The 15,734-nt window shown below is 46.0% G+C and overlaps 2 protein-coding genes across 2 annotated transcripts in view; both read right to left on the reverse strand.

Annotated features, from left to right (window-relative positions):
• Positions 1–4,369: 4,369 nt before the first annotated feature.
• SMIM11 (small integral membrane protein 11) lies at positions 4,370–12,233 on the reverse strand. The gene is made up of 4 exons (XM_068688652.1): positions 12,199–12,233; positions 8,093–8,198; positions 6,333–6,512; positions 4,370–4,562 (listed from the first exon to the last, which is right to left on the reverse strand). The coding sequence occupies exons 2-3, from the start codon at positions 8,111–8,113 to the stop codon at positions 6,345–6,347; spliced, it is 189 nt and encodes a 62-aa protein (XP_068544753.1). The 5' UTR covers positions 8,114–8,198; positions 12,199–12,233; the 3' UTR covers positions 4,370–4,562; positions 6,333–6,344.
• Positions 12,234–12,931: 698 nt separating this feature from the next.
• Positions 12,932–15,734, reverse strand: part of KCNE2 (potassium voltage-gated channel subfamily E regulatory subunit 2) — a 102,266-nt gene continuing 99,463 nt past the window's right edge. The window contains exon 2 of the mRNA XM_068688639.1: positions 12,932–15,208. Coding sequence (XP_068544740.1) covers positions 14,813–15,190 — 378 coding nt within the window. The 5' untranslated portion in view covers positions 15,191–15,208 and the 3' untranslated portion in view covers positions 12,932–14,812. The remainder of the gene's footprint in view (positions 15,209–15,734) is intronic.

A 15,734-nucleotide genomic window follows, 5' to 3' on the forward strand; every position in this document is an offset into this window, starting at 1 on the left:
CCCAAGTCAAGGATATAATGGTGGGACACAAGATTTGAGCTTCATGGACAGAGTAGGCAGAGTGGAGCACACTTCAGGCCATGCACGAGACCTGGGAGAAGGCTGGCCAGGCAGTGGAAAGACAACAGCTTTCAAAGCTCAGCCTCTGCCCCTGTGATCCTGTTCCTTGAAACCTACTGCTGAAGTGATCACACGAAGATAGAAAGGCACACGGGAAAGAAGAAGGAAGGCAGGGACAACATTCCATGCAAGAAATGCAAAAGAAGAAAAACCCTTTAGAAAACAAATATACATAAGGGCCAGACTCGTTAATATGACTTACATGCCACTTATCTGTCAGTGTCTGACCTTTCTTGTTGGCTAGCTCTAAGCCTCCTCAAGTCAGTGATGAGGCCAGAGGAATATGAGTCACACCAAATCGAAAGAGCCATAGGACTGGAAAAGTGCTACACAAACAGAAGATGAGGCACTGGAGAGCAAAACCAACCAGTATGAAGAAATCGAGGAAGAAAAAATGACATTAAAAAAAAAAAGACACCCATGTTATGTTCCTAGTGATTGAATGGGAGCAGCCATACATGTTCTTCGCCCTGTGACAGCCATCTCAAGAGCTTTTGGATAGACTGGAAACAGTCTCCCAGTGAGACACAGCCTTTGATGCCATTACAAACAGATATTTTCAATAGCTCTTTTATCAGATTCAAAGTGGGAGAAATTGATGCCATATGGAGATTCACATGAATACATGCCTAATCACTTATTTGTGCCCAAACAAACTTTTTCTCTACAGGAACATATGAGTAGCCCATTGATGTGGGGATAACTATTCTGGCAGCTATCAGGTACTCCTGTTATGAAGTGGAAAAGAGGCAGCTGGTGCTCTGATTATACCCACGATAGAAGTTTGATTCACACATAAGCCCGTCAAGGTCCAGCTGAGCCTAAACGATATGCTGAGCTTGCTCCAGTAGCCAAAACAAACCAGCTCGAATAGCCAAAGTCAAGCTGTGTAATGATGTAGGTTGTGTGCAACACGCAGCCACCTCTGAGTCCCTGAACCAGGTGGCCACTTACAACTATCCTTTCTGGAAATGACTTCTGGCACATGTTGGGGGGTAAGGGGGATGTAAACACAGGTTCCAGAAATTTTACTTGACGTGTCTCCACCCACTCATGTGGGTTTTACACTTGCACGGCCATATAGCTTGGTTCATTTTCCGTGTGATCAGACTTGAGACTGTCACAGGGGTCAGGTTCTTCTAGTGAGGTCTGTCAGCTTCTCCCTAAACTTGACTTGAAGGCTGAGGTTAGTAAATAGGTAATGAACAGGGAGAGGATGCAGCAAGTAGATGTGTCTTTGGAAGCAGTTCTGGGGAGACTCTGGACAACTGGGCCTGGTGAAGGCTGAAACAAGAGAGGTGTGTGTCAGTTTAGTCTACTGGTTTCTCCCACGATGGAGCTGGCATGGATGCTGAGAGCATGTCACAGTGCTCCTCTAGGCCAGGGCAGGTCAAAAGTCAGCAGGTTGACAGAGATTCTGACTGACCCCACAACTGCTGAGCTCCTTTGTGCTGGAAGAGCCTTGTTCCAGCAGCCACTTCAGTCCTCTCTCTCAGAATCTGTTCAATATTTAGTGTTTTCCTTAAATTTAGAACAGCTAATTTATTACCTCGCAAGAATTTTGTCTTTTGTTTAGAACCACACGGCCTTCATGTAAGCAGAAGAAAGCTTAAAGATGCAAACACTAAAAGCTTTAAACAATTATTTTGTCAGCCTTCTTCAACTGGGCAGTATTGACAGCAACAGCATCCAACAGTGAAACACCCGTGCAAGTGAGGTGCTGCCTAAGATTAAGTTGCCCATCTGTACAACATGAGTGCTCTTTTTGAAGAGAGTCATTTTGGGGAACAGGGTGGGTGAAGGAAAGAATTTGTAGCTCCGGAGGCACCAGAAGAGTGTGACCTAGCTCGCTTTCTGAGACGGGAACATCTGCAAAGGAAGCCTGTGTAGACTACCTGCTGTCCAACAAGCTGCAAACTCATGCACGCTGCACTTCAAGACTCTCTCTTCTTGCTGCCTCCTTTTGCTTGTAGAAACTCAGATGAATTCTCTATTCCCCTTGTAAACTTGCCTAGACTAATGATATAATGCTTTTTTTTTCAGTAAGAAAACAGGCTTCGAGATCCCCAGCTGGTTTCTGAACAGGAAACAAACAAATCTGAGCTGCTGTCTCCCCCCAGTGTCAGCATATTTTCTTGTTCAGGGCTGCCACTGTGGCACATACAATGCCCACAGGTAAAGAAACCTGCTGTAACCTACCCAATGAAAGGAAACACAGGTATGTTCTCCTTGGTTGGCCTTCATAGCATTGGTCAAGTCTCTGTCCACATATACCAGAGAAGAAAAAATGGTTCAGATTTGGGAACAGATAAGATCTCTTCTAATTTTTGAACCTCCAGGATATCAGCCTGCTATGAGACCAGACCCATTACAAGCACTAGGGGTTGCCTAGACTGTATTGCTACTATGAAGGAAAAAAAGAATAAAATCCAGGTTGAAACCAGACCTGAAGCCTTAAACACACAAACAGGTTTTCAGATATGTCTGTGGATGCAAAGAGGTCATGATGTGGAGCACTTCTGAGGAGACTCCTCGTAACTGCTTTTTTGTCCGTGTTCAATCCAGGAACAAAAAAGGGGCTCCTTGTGTTAATTCCAGTCCTGCACGTGTTTAGCATGCTATGTTCCCCCGGATTTTAATACCAGTCTTCAGTACTGAAGGGAGCTCAATTGTTTTGATGCTAAATGACTTGCTTTAAAGGGAGATTGTGTGCCTTTGGTTCTGCTTATAGGGTAGCTGTATTGAAGAGGAGAATAGCTCTGCTTTCAGTTAAAATATACAAACAAACTACACAGCATTCTTACTATTGGACTAGAAAAATCTACTCCTGGTTGAGATTCCAAAAAAATCTAGTGAGGCCAATATTCAAAGGCAAACGATGACTGCACGGAGCCAACATGCTGCTTGCTTTTGAGGCTGGAAGACACTACACAGCCCTGACAATTTCCTCTTAAGGTTTGGGCATGTGGTTTAGCTAAACTTCTTGGTGTGTTTCCTTCAACAATTTCCCTCAAAGCTGTTTAATGGAAGTGGTTAGAAGAGTCTGTCCTCACTAAACACCGCAGAGCCATTTAATTAAATTACCACTCAGTCCCATGTTTGCATACATAGACGACTGCTGAGACAGTGGAAGAAAACAGCTGATTTACAATGGTACTGAAAATTCTCCTGCCAGGCAGTCCTGACACTGCCCTAGGAAAGATACTGCTCTATCTATCCCAGGAACAGGTTTCTGCAATGCTTGCATTCCCTGGTCACCAAGGCTACTGCATGAACAGTGAGATTTTAAAAATCCCTGGAGCTGATGGTGAGTAACCCAAGCACACCAAGAGCTGTCTGAGCACCAGTCGTGCCAGCTGCACACGCAGTCAGATAACGCTTGTGAAAAGGGCACTGCAGCAGAGCATCCTTGCGTGACCACACCAGGCACCTCAGCCTGCAGCCACAGGGAGAGGGCAGGAGCGAGCTGTACCAGAGGCCTCCCATGTCCTGCTGGGGTCCCAAGGCTTCTCCAAGGGCCCTCCACCTCTGCTCTTCCCTCCTCTTCACTCTACACTGTCAGATTTCAGCGTCATCTTCGCTTCCACAAGATACAAGGATCTGGAAAGTGCTTTATAATGGAAACGTGAAGGCAAACATATCTGTTGCCATTGCTACACATGCCTAAAACTTTATTTCTGTGCAAAAAAAAACTATTCTGTTGATTAACTTACCATGACCAAGTTAGCTTACCCTCCAAGATTTGGTGTTATTGAACATGCAGGAATGGCTAGTAATGGCAATAAAAAAACTGTCTCTATTTCCTAGGCCAAGTAACAAATAGTAAGCCACACACAGTCTTCAGACACTATACAAAGCGAAATAATACAAGACACCTCCTATCATTAAACTTCACCAAAGGTTTTCATCTTGACATTGTGATTTGCGTTATCCTAAGGTAAATCCCAGGTATGGAAAGTGGTTTGAAAAAGACCTGCCCTGAAAATCAGCTGTATTGGATTTGTTCATCCAGATTTAATAAAAGGCCCACAAGTCCAAGATTTACACCCCTGCAGGAAGCAGTTGGTCTGAAGAAGCTGCACAGAAACATCCCCAATTCCTTCTGCCTTTCCGTGTACCCTGCACACATCCATGATGCACTCAGTGTTATCTCTTCAAAACCAGCCTCCTGCTTTCAGCTAATCTTTAAAAACTTCCTCCCCTGCAGCTCCAGTGTAGCATTTGAGTAAGCAATAACCAAGGCCATTACTTTTTTTTTTTTACAAAGTTTTTTATTGCATAAATAGAGGCTTAGATATTTTGCTGTATGTATAAAAAGTTGAGATACAGTTTAAGTGAATGTTACTCTTGAGGGTTTTATTCCTTTGACACATCCTTCATCTACGGAAAGCCTTCGTTCTCCCAGGAAAGGAATCCGAGCAAGCTGCCAAGTGTCAGAAAATCTGCAGGGTGGGGAAACAGCAGTGAGAACAGCAGGCATGATATGCTAGCAGCACATGGGCTAAATCTGCCTGCCCACGTGGCACGCTGCAATCGGAGCTAATCACAGCTCCGCAGTGCTGACACGGTTGAACATTTTTAGGGCAGGAGCATTCACCCCTTCCCACAGACCCATTATAGAACGACACACTGACGGTCCTAGAGACAGCAGAATTTAGGAAAGACTGGGCCTCTGCTGGGCCATTCTGGGCGACCAAGAAGATTTTGGTCAGGGATGCTTTAATGCCAGTCATTCAACAAGGTCAACGACACACACCAGACCCACAGGCCTTGTGGAATGAGCTCCTTACTCTGGTGCAGCAATCCTTTGGGCTATGGGCTCTGCCAGGCAGAACTCTCTGCAGCCCAGGGCTGCACACAGAGCACAAAAAGGTCTACTCATGAAAAGCAGCAGGCTTACTCGTTCACAGGGCAGCGTGCCCTTGTGCCCATCTCCCATTTGTTTATTACTAAAACTCCATATAACTTACACTGTCCGACTTACTCAGCCTAAGCTGAAAGTAAAATGTTCTCACATTTTCCTGTGGCTAGCTAAACTGATTTTAAGAAAGAATTTAAAATGGCAAGTGTGCCCAGACACGAGTCCTCAGTATGATGTAAACAGGGGACTGAAAAACACCTTTGTATTTGTTGGTTTTTGCTATGTGAGTGAACCGCTCTGTTCCCATGGTTATTTCCAGGCCCCATTTCTAGTCACAATTTCCACTCCCCGTTGCACGAAATAAGACAGTGATAGGTTTGAAATCAAAACTAGTAAACATTTCTAAAAACTGAAACTCTCTTCATATGTCAGGTGATGACCTCAAAAAGGGAAATTAAGTTTTCTAGCTTAGTAAAGAGTAACATTATATCAAACTCCCACTGAGTTTACAAAGGGCAGGCAGGAATAGAATTCCCATTTTGCTTCAGAACAGAGAAATGTGAAATGAATTGATACAAAAGTCACATATCAAGCAAGCCTGGGAACATAATCTTAGAACTAAACCACACTCATTTTGCTAATGGATTTGATCCAATCAGGCAATGATTGCTTAAACTTTCAAAATAGTGGGAAGGAATCCAACATGGGGATTGAAAATCCCAAACTTTAGAAATGTAGCTATGTCCATTTAGCATTTTATGCAGAAGGATGTCCATTTTTCACAGTGAAGTATGGATGATGGGTCTTACATTGTATAACCTGCAGCATTTCTGTTACCTTGAGAAGCTTCGTGGCATGAGATTTGGCCCTTTAGGCTGAACCATCAACAATTTGTCATGTATTCAACTCACACGGAATGGCTGACTCTTTTCTATCTTAACTACGTGACTTAAGGCCAAGGGGTCTTAACACATCGTTCTGTCTGGCATAGCCTCTCATGCAAATTTTGCCCCAATTCAACCATTTCTTTGTTTATCGGGACTTCCTGTGCAATTGGTTGGGCATAAAAAATTCAAGGTGATTTAGAACAGAAAATGAATATTGTGCTAAGATCCCCTAAGCCACAAACAATGGCTGACAAGTTGTTTGGTAGAAACTGCATTTCTTACAAAAATGGGGCATGATTTGGATGTGTAAATAAACTGAAGCACCACAGGAAGCAAGTATTAGAAGGACTCAGATAACTGTAATAGTTCTAACTGCACAATCCAAATGTATCCAAGCCAAAACATAATGGGATTAATATAGCAATGTCATTATCAAACACCAGGATGTCAAATAAATTCTATACCTGAGAGACTCTTCAATCATCCTTCTTCTCTGCTTCTCTTTTCAATTTCTCTTCACGTTCCCTCTTCAATTTTTCTTCAATTTTTTTGCTCTGGTACATTTTTACGCCAGCAAACGCTAAGCAAAGAATCAACGTTTTAGCTGCCAAAATGTACATCAGCAGTGGGAAATTCTCCAAAGCCTGAAATACAAAACAATATATTTAAGCAGTTACTGGAACAATTGTACAATTAAAAATTATTCTACAGGGTTGCTATATAGCTTCCTAGAGCAATGGCATTATTCAAAGCAATGGTAATGTTCCTCTGTTGACACTTTTTTTTTTTTCTGTAGGGAATTTTAGACTAGGTATATAGCCCAGGGGGAAGGGCAAAAACAGGCTCACTTTACTCAAGTTTGCATATGAAACTCTTTTGAACAGGTCTTTGTTGCTTTTGTTTTCGTTACAGGAAATGGAATATTGGCAAAAGCTGGAGCTGAAAAAAGGAAAGAATTAGGTATCTTAGGATGCTTATAAAAGATAAAATGCTTCTGAATAATTTTGATATGAGTGATGGAACCATGCATATCAGCTGTCAAGATAAGGTTCCTGAATGTACTTCTGTCCTCCTAGAAATTTTAATCCATGGGAGTTTAGCAATTAACTTGCCCAAGTATAAAAGGTATAGATAAATCCCTTTGAACCACAGAAGTAAAAAGGACACAGCCTCCAATTATCCAGCTTCAAGAGTTTTTAATGCCTGGAACCAGAGAAATTGCACAACATATTTCTATGTTATAAAAGCACACTTTGTAAGTGCATATGGAGTGGAAAATAAGATGCAAATGGTAACTCTGAAGTCAGAATACAACGAGAGCTGCACAGGCGCTCAGCGAAAGATGTCAATTCCAGAAGGATATTGAAGGTACATGAATTTCCCAGCACACTGGTTCAAAAAGCCACCTGGCCAGCAGGATCAGTCCAGCTTTTTAGTGATGCACAGTAGGTTCACAGTGTAAGTCCTCCCTTGGCAAGCCTCCCAGTAGCCCCCCTGCACCCTTAGAAGGCCTTCCAGCACCTCATAAAGCTGTTTGGCCATTGTCAAATACTGAATTTTAAAAAGCCTTGCATCCACACTCCATTAGCATGTGCCTTTAAAGTCTGCAAATGAAAGGCTCTTAGAACGCAAGCTGCATGCTACCTTTGACATCAGGCCACTCCATTCTAATTTTGCTAAAAACATCATTTTTAGTGGCAATCTCTTTAAACTGCAGCTCTCCAGCACCAGAGAGGTAGACCCAAGGCTTGTGGTTAGCGTTGTTTTTATGACAAATGGTCTAATTGAACATGTTAAAATTGGTAGTGCATGAGGCACTTGCTCAAACATTTCCGTGCTTCACATGCGTACCCCGCAGAGTGCTTATGGCCCCAAGGTACTAACAGATACAGCGGAGAAACCACCCTCCAGTAACAAAAAGAGCTGAGGAAAGAACAGCCAGAGAAAAGCCTAGAAAGAGGAAGGCCAGGAGGAGCAGAGGTGAGCAGAGCAGAGCACTGCTCTCAGGTTCAAGGTGTGATGCCCCAACCTGCAAGTGTGTCTGGCAGGAAAGGACACCAACATCGACTCCTCTGACCCTGTGGTGCAGACAGCGCGGTGGTTAAGCCACCTTCACCTAGGCAAGGGAAGCACCTTTAAACACAAGACCTACCCAACCACATCTAGGATCCATTTCCTTGAAAGAGCAGAAGTTCACTGCTTTATGAACGTGAAACATCCTCACCTTCCAGTTAAACGCCACCATCCTGGCTGCGGACCGATCCTGCCTGTCCGGCACCCAGCACCGACGAGCGTCACACTTCTAAAGGCACAGACCAGGGCAGAAGCATCTTGAAGAAATGGAAATTAAAAGAAATAGATATTAAAAAAAAAAAAAAAAGAATTAACCCATCTGTTTCTAATCGGCATGTCCACCCAGCACCTCTCTGAGGGGCTCATCTGCTGCCCAGCGCCCAGCAGGGTATCTGCGCCACGTGGCTTGGCAATGACCTTCGTGGGCCTTTTTGGGGCTGAGTGACAGGAGCAATGTCCATGTGGGGTGCTGCTGAAGGACAGGGGCTTGACGGGCACCAGGCAAGTGCTGCACTTGTGCACAGGGGAGGCTGTGCTTTCACCCCACACAGCACATCCCGGCAGCTGCCCGACTGAAAGCACAGCGCTGGCTGCTTTCAAAAGCCTGGCGTGTGTGCACATCGAGCTGCCTCACTGGTGGCTGAGATGTAGAGGACAGAAGCACACCCAGAGTTGCTTCTTGCGATTTTTAAGCCCATCTGCCCTGTTCGAAGCCTGAATGCCTAATGGATCCTGGTATATGGTACCATTTCCCAATTCTCTCCTGTTTGCTCCTAAATTAATTTTTCAGTACAGCTCACAGCAACACCTCAGAGAACCAGCCAGTCAGCAGATCCCTCAGGTGGGCAATGTACATTTCAGAGCTGAACTCTGGGACTGAGAAACACCCGAGGGGATGCCAAAGGCTGCGGTACACAGCTGCAACATTGCCCTCTGGTCTCTGCTGCTGCTCCAGCAGTGCTGACGCCGTTTCAGCTGCTGGATTTCAAATTAAGCTCACTTCCCTGCCTGAGTGCCCCAAGGGATTTCCTGTATATGGAACAGCAGAGTCACTATTGGAAAGCAGGAGGAAGGCTTAGTCAAAACCTTTACTGGCAGCTGGGCTGAGCAAATCACCACCACACCTCAACAGCTGCTTCTGACCCATCTTCACAAACAGGGAGTCAAGGAAATGTTCTTGCAGCTCCTGTGCAGCTCAGGTAGGCATCCTTAGCTGCCACACTGCTCAGGGAGCAGAGGGAAGCCCTTCTGTTTATCCTAAACAAGCCCTCAGAGAAGCATTCCCAAGCTTGGAGGTGATAGCCCGTCTCACACCACATGGCTCAGTGCACATCATGGGGTGTTCCAGGGTTATATCCCACCAGGGCAGATTCAAGTCAGGAATATGTGAGCTGTGAGGTCAGCCACTGTTACCAAAATCTGTATCTGAGCAGTAGAGTGGCCAACTTATTTGTCATTCTGTATTTACTGTGCTGACCCTGAGTGGTGCAGCTCCCTTCTCCTCTTGATAAAATGTCAGGGTAGCTGTGAAATAACAAGTCAGTAGTGTTTCACTTACAAAAAAAAAAAAAAAAAAAGGCCTTAAAACTTCTAACATTTCCTCCCGAATTCCAGTCACCAATAAAATTTAAAGTCCCCTGCCAGATGGTTACAGACAAAATCACCCATCAGAGCAGAATTTGGTTCTCAGTGCGTGGTCCAGATTGCTACATGCTTCTCAGGAAAGCCCAAGGTATAGAAGCCTGGCCTGATGTGAAGAGGCTGAACTTCCCAAGTGGTGTGTCCTCATCTCAAAACCCTGACTTCAGTGGGGACTTCATCATCAGCCACGGCCTTCACTCTTCTCCTAAATTGCTTTAAATTCTGTGACTCAGTTTGAATCAATTTTGTAACACGTTGTAAAGAGGCATGAATTCAGCCATTCAAACACATGCCAGCATCTGGCATACGATGCTGAAAATGGAGTCTTAGTGATTTTTACGTACAGAAGAAGGTTTTGACTCAGCACACGTTATGCAAGCCCATCTGTGGGGTCTGATTGTAGGGTACTGTCCCACTGGTGAGAAGCAGCACATAACGCGTATCACAGTGTGCACTCCTGAAAATGCTTGTTTGCAAGGCGATTATCTAAACATTCAGCACAACATTTTAATATTTCCGCTCTGCTGAGACACAAGCCTGAATCTGCTTTGATTGTGTATCTACTAGGAGTAGCTGCAGTAAAGTCACACAGCAAGGCAAGCAAAGAAATTCTCCCTTTGTTCTGAACTACGGTGTTTTAGTCTAAAATGCTTTCTGTGAGAGCTGACACTTTTGGTGGGCTGTCCTTACAGTGTCATCTGCGGCTGGAACTGAGTGGGGAAGCCACCACTCTCTCCCTGTTGCATTCACACATCCTGCGCCACCAGCCTCCAGTGGCCATACACTTCTCCCCACTTCTCCTCTTGACTCTTCTGATCTCCATCCTGATTCAGACCTTATTAAATATAGCTGAAACCTCAAGAAAGAAAAAAAAAAAAAAAAAGGGTGGAGCTGGGACATAGGGTGGAGAGGAGAAAGTAGAAGAGAAAATGGCCAGATTCACTTCCCGCTGAAAAGTAACGTTTGTTACCACTGACGTTGTTAATTCAGAAGTAAAAAGCTCAGACACTGTACTTTCAAGGTTGTGATATCTTAAAAGCAAGCAGGCAAATAAACAGCTGAAGTTTCGTGTTTGCCTTTTCCAGAGGCAGATAAGGCAAAGATAGGAGTTCAGAACACATCTACAGTCAGGCATTGTTCATTCCCCAAGAAAATACAGGCTCCCTTAACAAACACAGCACTACCAGGAGAGCGGGCCCCATGGAAGGTCACTATTACCTTCGCTCAGAAGCAAAAAGGTCTCATGCTGAGCCATGTGAGAAAGAACTGGGAGCACTAGGCTCTGCCTGAAGCTCTGCCAGAGACTTCATAATCTATCCATCACATACTCATTTGCTCCTATGCAGGGCAAGGATAAAATGACTTCACTCTCACACGTGTCTGTGGCCTTCTTCCCTGTGACTGCACTTCACTATCACCAGCCTAATTACACTCAGACCTCTGTGAAGCAGATCAAACTACTGCAAACAGGAAAGGGAAGAGAGAGTCTGCCCGTGCCATGCACCCTAGCTCTGTATTTGCAATCCTCCATCAGCTCCAAATGCTGTGAGGTCTGCTGGGTCCAGAGCCGGCAGACAGGGTCACCAATGCAGCACTAGAGGCTCGTGTCCTCAGCAGGGCTAGCGAGCTCCCAGGGAGAGCTGCACCAATTCCCTAAGCTAGCTTTTAGCTGATGCCAGCCCCAGGATCTCTGCCCAATGCTGTGTTGTGCAACACAGACCACCCCGGACAGACTGACTTGGGCTCCAGTCGGATGGGAAGTCTGTGGTGGAGCACAGAATTGAATCCAGATCTCTCAGCCACTGAATTATAGCTTCACTCCACCACAGCAACCACATCACAGCCCAGCCACTCACGCCATTGTTTTCTTACGCAGCAGCAGAATATCTACTGGCCTGCATGCTCCAGAAAACTTCCACACAGGCATCCGGGTGCTCACAGCCCCACTTGAGTTGTCTTGGCTGAATGTCTCACTCAGCCTGCCAGTAACTTCATCTACTCAACAGAATGGGACTCGAGATATTCCTCTGTCTGCTGGGGGTTTCTGAGCGCCTCCTTCTTATTCACTTTGTGGAAAGCTTTAAAAGTCACCAGCCAGAAGGCCTCAGAAAGCAGCGAGCTACTTAAGGTAACTGATGCATTTAAAACAGTGATGGCTGAATATTCCCTCAGCTAGAAAAGGGACACTTCATTACACCTGTCTCTTGTTGCTGCTTTCTTTAAGGCTTGTTTTTCAGGAAACAAAATGCACGATTCCCACCTGGACAGTCACTGGAGGATCTACCACTGCCTGCTGCGACATGCATCAGGCTCAGCATCTGGAAGTCAGGATTGAGCCTCCTCAAAAGAGGGAGGCTGCTGGGCAGAGGGAAAAAGCAGTAACATGACACAGCCCAAGGGCTACTGAGAAACACATGGAGGTAAGTGGAAGCCAGAGGTGCTACACTAAGAGTCCATCACAGACCTGTGCATACTTACAGCCTGCAGGAGTACATATAGATCGAGACACCACTCTATAAAAAGGCCTGTGTAATCATTCAACTTAATATGGGAATTCCTAACCTGTCTCCAACTCTAGGAACAGCACAAACACAAAGCTGTATAAGACCTTCATACCTGAGGAAGCTGAAATGAAAATACGAGTGATTCCTCGGGCGGCTCCTTACACGCTCCAGCCGCTGTAAAGTAAGCACAGAGCAGACGGGAGGTGTCAGTGAGGGCACCCCGATAAAAATAAGACCGAACCAACCCCCAAAAACCATCGGCGGCACATCTGCACCTCGGCTCCCCGTCACTCCAGCCACATCGCTTGCTGCCACCGCCTCGCCCCCTCCCCACGCAGCCCTCCCACCCGAGTGCCGTTTGCAACCAACGATGGCTCCAGATCCCTCTCCGCTAGATTTATTTCCTCCAGCTCCTTTTATGAGGACGACCCCGGGGAGGACAGGCAGGCCGCGGGGCCGGCTGCAGGGCTGGGGTAGACCAGGCCGCCCTGCGGGGCCCCGACCCGGCCATCGGCGGGTCCCGCCCGGCCGCCGCCGCCGCTCCCTGCCCGGCGCCGGGCGAGTGAGGGAGGGAGGGCGGCGGGAAAAGCCCCGGCCCCGCGGCTCGTACCTCAGCGGGCGGCCATGGCTGTGGGCGGGAGGGACTACATCTCCCAGCAGCGGCAGCGCCCGGCCCTGATGGGGAAGTGCCGCCGAGGGCTTAGGGTGTGTAGTTTGTGAGGGAGCGGTGTGCTCCTCCGGTCCCTAAGCTCCACGAGGAGCAGGGCTTTGCTTTCCTTTTCCTGTGAGCTGTTCTGCACAGCCTGGGGATGTGTGCTGAGGGGGGGCTGCCTCTCTTCCTGAAACATTTGAGCTAAAGCACTTTGCCCCCGTGTCCCAAGGGCATAGCCAGGCTGTGTCCTCGTCCCCAGTTTTGCTGGTGTGCAAGTAGTCAGGAGTGGGGCACGGCCAGCGGTGGAAGCTGCCACTTATTTCTGATGGCGAGTGTAGCTGCTGCTGAAAATGTTGTTACAGCCGGACACCTTCTCTGGGCACACCTCTGCCGTCATACCCTGCCAAAAGCCACATCCTTTCCCCAACCACACCACGTGTGTAGCCAGATGGCCACCAGGCTCCCTCCACCTCATTGAACACAATAACTGCACCCTTACAGCCTGCGGGCCACGAGGATAAGCAGCAAGGAAAGTGGTTCCACCCAGAGGTGGGGCACAGTCCTAAAGAGAGCTTCAGGGCTGGCAGACACCCATGGGTCACCCAGGGGAGATGGGAGGAACGGGAGTGTGCTTGGTGGGGAGATGCTCACCAGCAGTCTGCCCTAGGACCCAAAAAACCTTTGCTAGCACTCACGGTCCCAGACAATTAAAAGACTTGTTATTATGCCAGCTAAAGGCACATCTGGAGCACGACAGCATATGCTGTGCCAAATCTCAAGACCAGTCTCCCAAACAAGCCAAAGCTTCCCAACAAAAGAAGCACTTTACTTTCTCATTTCTTCTTAATTCAAGTGAGGCAAACTTGTCAGGAATGCAGTGGCAGGCATGGCTGAAGTGTTTCAGCCAAAACTTTATAAAAACATACAACAAGCCCACACAATCAACAGCCAGCAAGGAAGTTTTAAGCTTAAGCGGTTTAAGTCTGGCAACATGAATAGGAGCTGAACCCAGAGCCTTACAAAAAGAAGCGTGTTTTAATAGCAGAAGTGTTACCAGCTCTGCTTCTAATTATTCCAAGAGCCAACATTATGGTACTTTAGCAGCACAGGAGAAGACAAACCATCTTGAAAATCCATTTCTCAGCCAGTGCAAAGCAGTACCCAACATGGGAAGCCCTTAGAAAGCACATCAATGGGACAGCCGTGATAGCTGGGCATAGAAATTCCTCTGAAAACCACAGCAGGAGCCCAGTGGTTTGCACTAATGGGTTGCATCCCACTAGTAGGGATGTGGCTGGTGCTGCCATCAGCCAGCTTGCATCCCAGCTTGCTAGATCACTCTGGAGAGCTGAGGAACAGCAGAAGAGAGAGCTTGGCTAGCCGTGGACTTGAAGAAAGATGGTGAACCTCTAGAAGCTGCCCTGCACAACCAGGACATGCTGTTAGATGAGACTGCTAGTCTAGCTGCACTTTTGCTATAAACCAGGCCTCCTCAGAAGGTCTTGAGTCAATCTTTGCAGCCAGTGAATAACAACATCAAAATAGGAGACAGATCATTAAAATAATTGTTTGGCATAAGTGAGTGTAGATATAGGTTACCTCCTGTGATTCATACCACAACATATTGTTCAATGAATAGATAAAGGTTTTGATGTTTTGTTATACAGATTCATGTTCTTTTTAAGATGGGCTTAAGTCATACACTTTGGATCTAAATCAGCACTGTTGACCACTTGAAAATTCGTAGTTATTTTGTGGCCTGTTTTTCAGTAATCCAGATCTGCTTCTGGATTTCAAAAAAAATGCTAAAAAAAATTCAAGTTATTCTTTCTCATGGCTTTATTTTCCTGAAGAACAGAATATCAAAGCAAAGCACAATTATGCATTTTTCTTGGGTGTTCCCCAGAGCAGCCATGCCAAATTTCTCACAGAAAGCAGTCACGTTGATTTCCTCAGCAGTCTGTTCCAGCTTGACCTGTGTTAAGCTAATAAACATTTTCACAGCTATGTATAATTTCAGTGAGTTCCCTGTATGTGGCTTAATGATTTCCTCATTGCCGATGTTTCCAAAACGTCAAGGTGATCCAGGGCTTGTTTTGTCCCTTGCACCAAAGTTTTCATGGATCACACACTTGAGGTCTTCTCGATTCAGAACCTGGCTTTTATACTTCTCACCCCAGTCCTCAACGATGTACTGATGATAAGGGTCATGGGAGTGCTCTCGCCTCTTTGATTTCACAGTACTCACCAAAATTGCCACAATAATGAAGGAGAACATACCAATCATCACCATGAGATAAAGGATAACATAGTCAAAGTTTTCAGCATCAACCTTGGCTTGCAGTTCGTCTGCTGCTTTTGTCATGTTTTTCCTCCAGCCATTCATGTAAGTGAGAAAAGTTTCCTTGAAGATATCTTCCACCGCCCAAGTGAAGTTCCGTATTTCAGCCATCCTTCCAAGTTACAGGTACTAAAGACAACATGATACTTATTTTAATCAAAGATCTATAATATAGCAATTACATTCATCTGTTTTGTCTGCATTATGTAAATTAAATAACACCTGCCACTTGCTGGTGAAAATGTAAAACCAGTATTAGACCAGCTAGAATCTGCATCTCTGAGTGATTCAACATGTTCAGAGGCCCAAGGAGGTCTTACTTCTCACTCAGGTCATTTCCAGTCTGTTAGAGTCCAAAAATGCCTTGGTGAAGTGCAATGAGCTCATGTCACCCACGTTACAGGGGTTCAGGCACGCTGACTCCCCTACTGAAGTGAAACACTGCATGAGGAAAACACATTTCACCCAGGAAAAAAGACAAGATATACATTGGGTTTTCTAAAGGGCAGCACAGTGCCACTCCAAGAAGTTGCCCAGGATCTCTCCACAAAGGATGTGACCTTCCCCGTATCCTCTTTGGTCTCACATGTTAGATCTGGTGTGAAGGCTGAGTAGTGCTGCAAAGCCACATCTCTCCTGCCCCTGTCCCAGCCCC

Source organism: Anas acuta, chromosome 1 (assembly GCF_963932015.1).
Source record: "Anas acuta chromosome 1, bAnaAcu1.1, whole genome shotgun sequence".
Taxonomy (NCBI): Eukaryota; Metazoa; Chordata; class Aves; order Anseriformes; family Anatidae; genus Anas; species Anas acuta.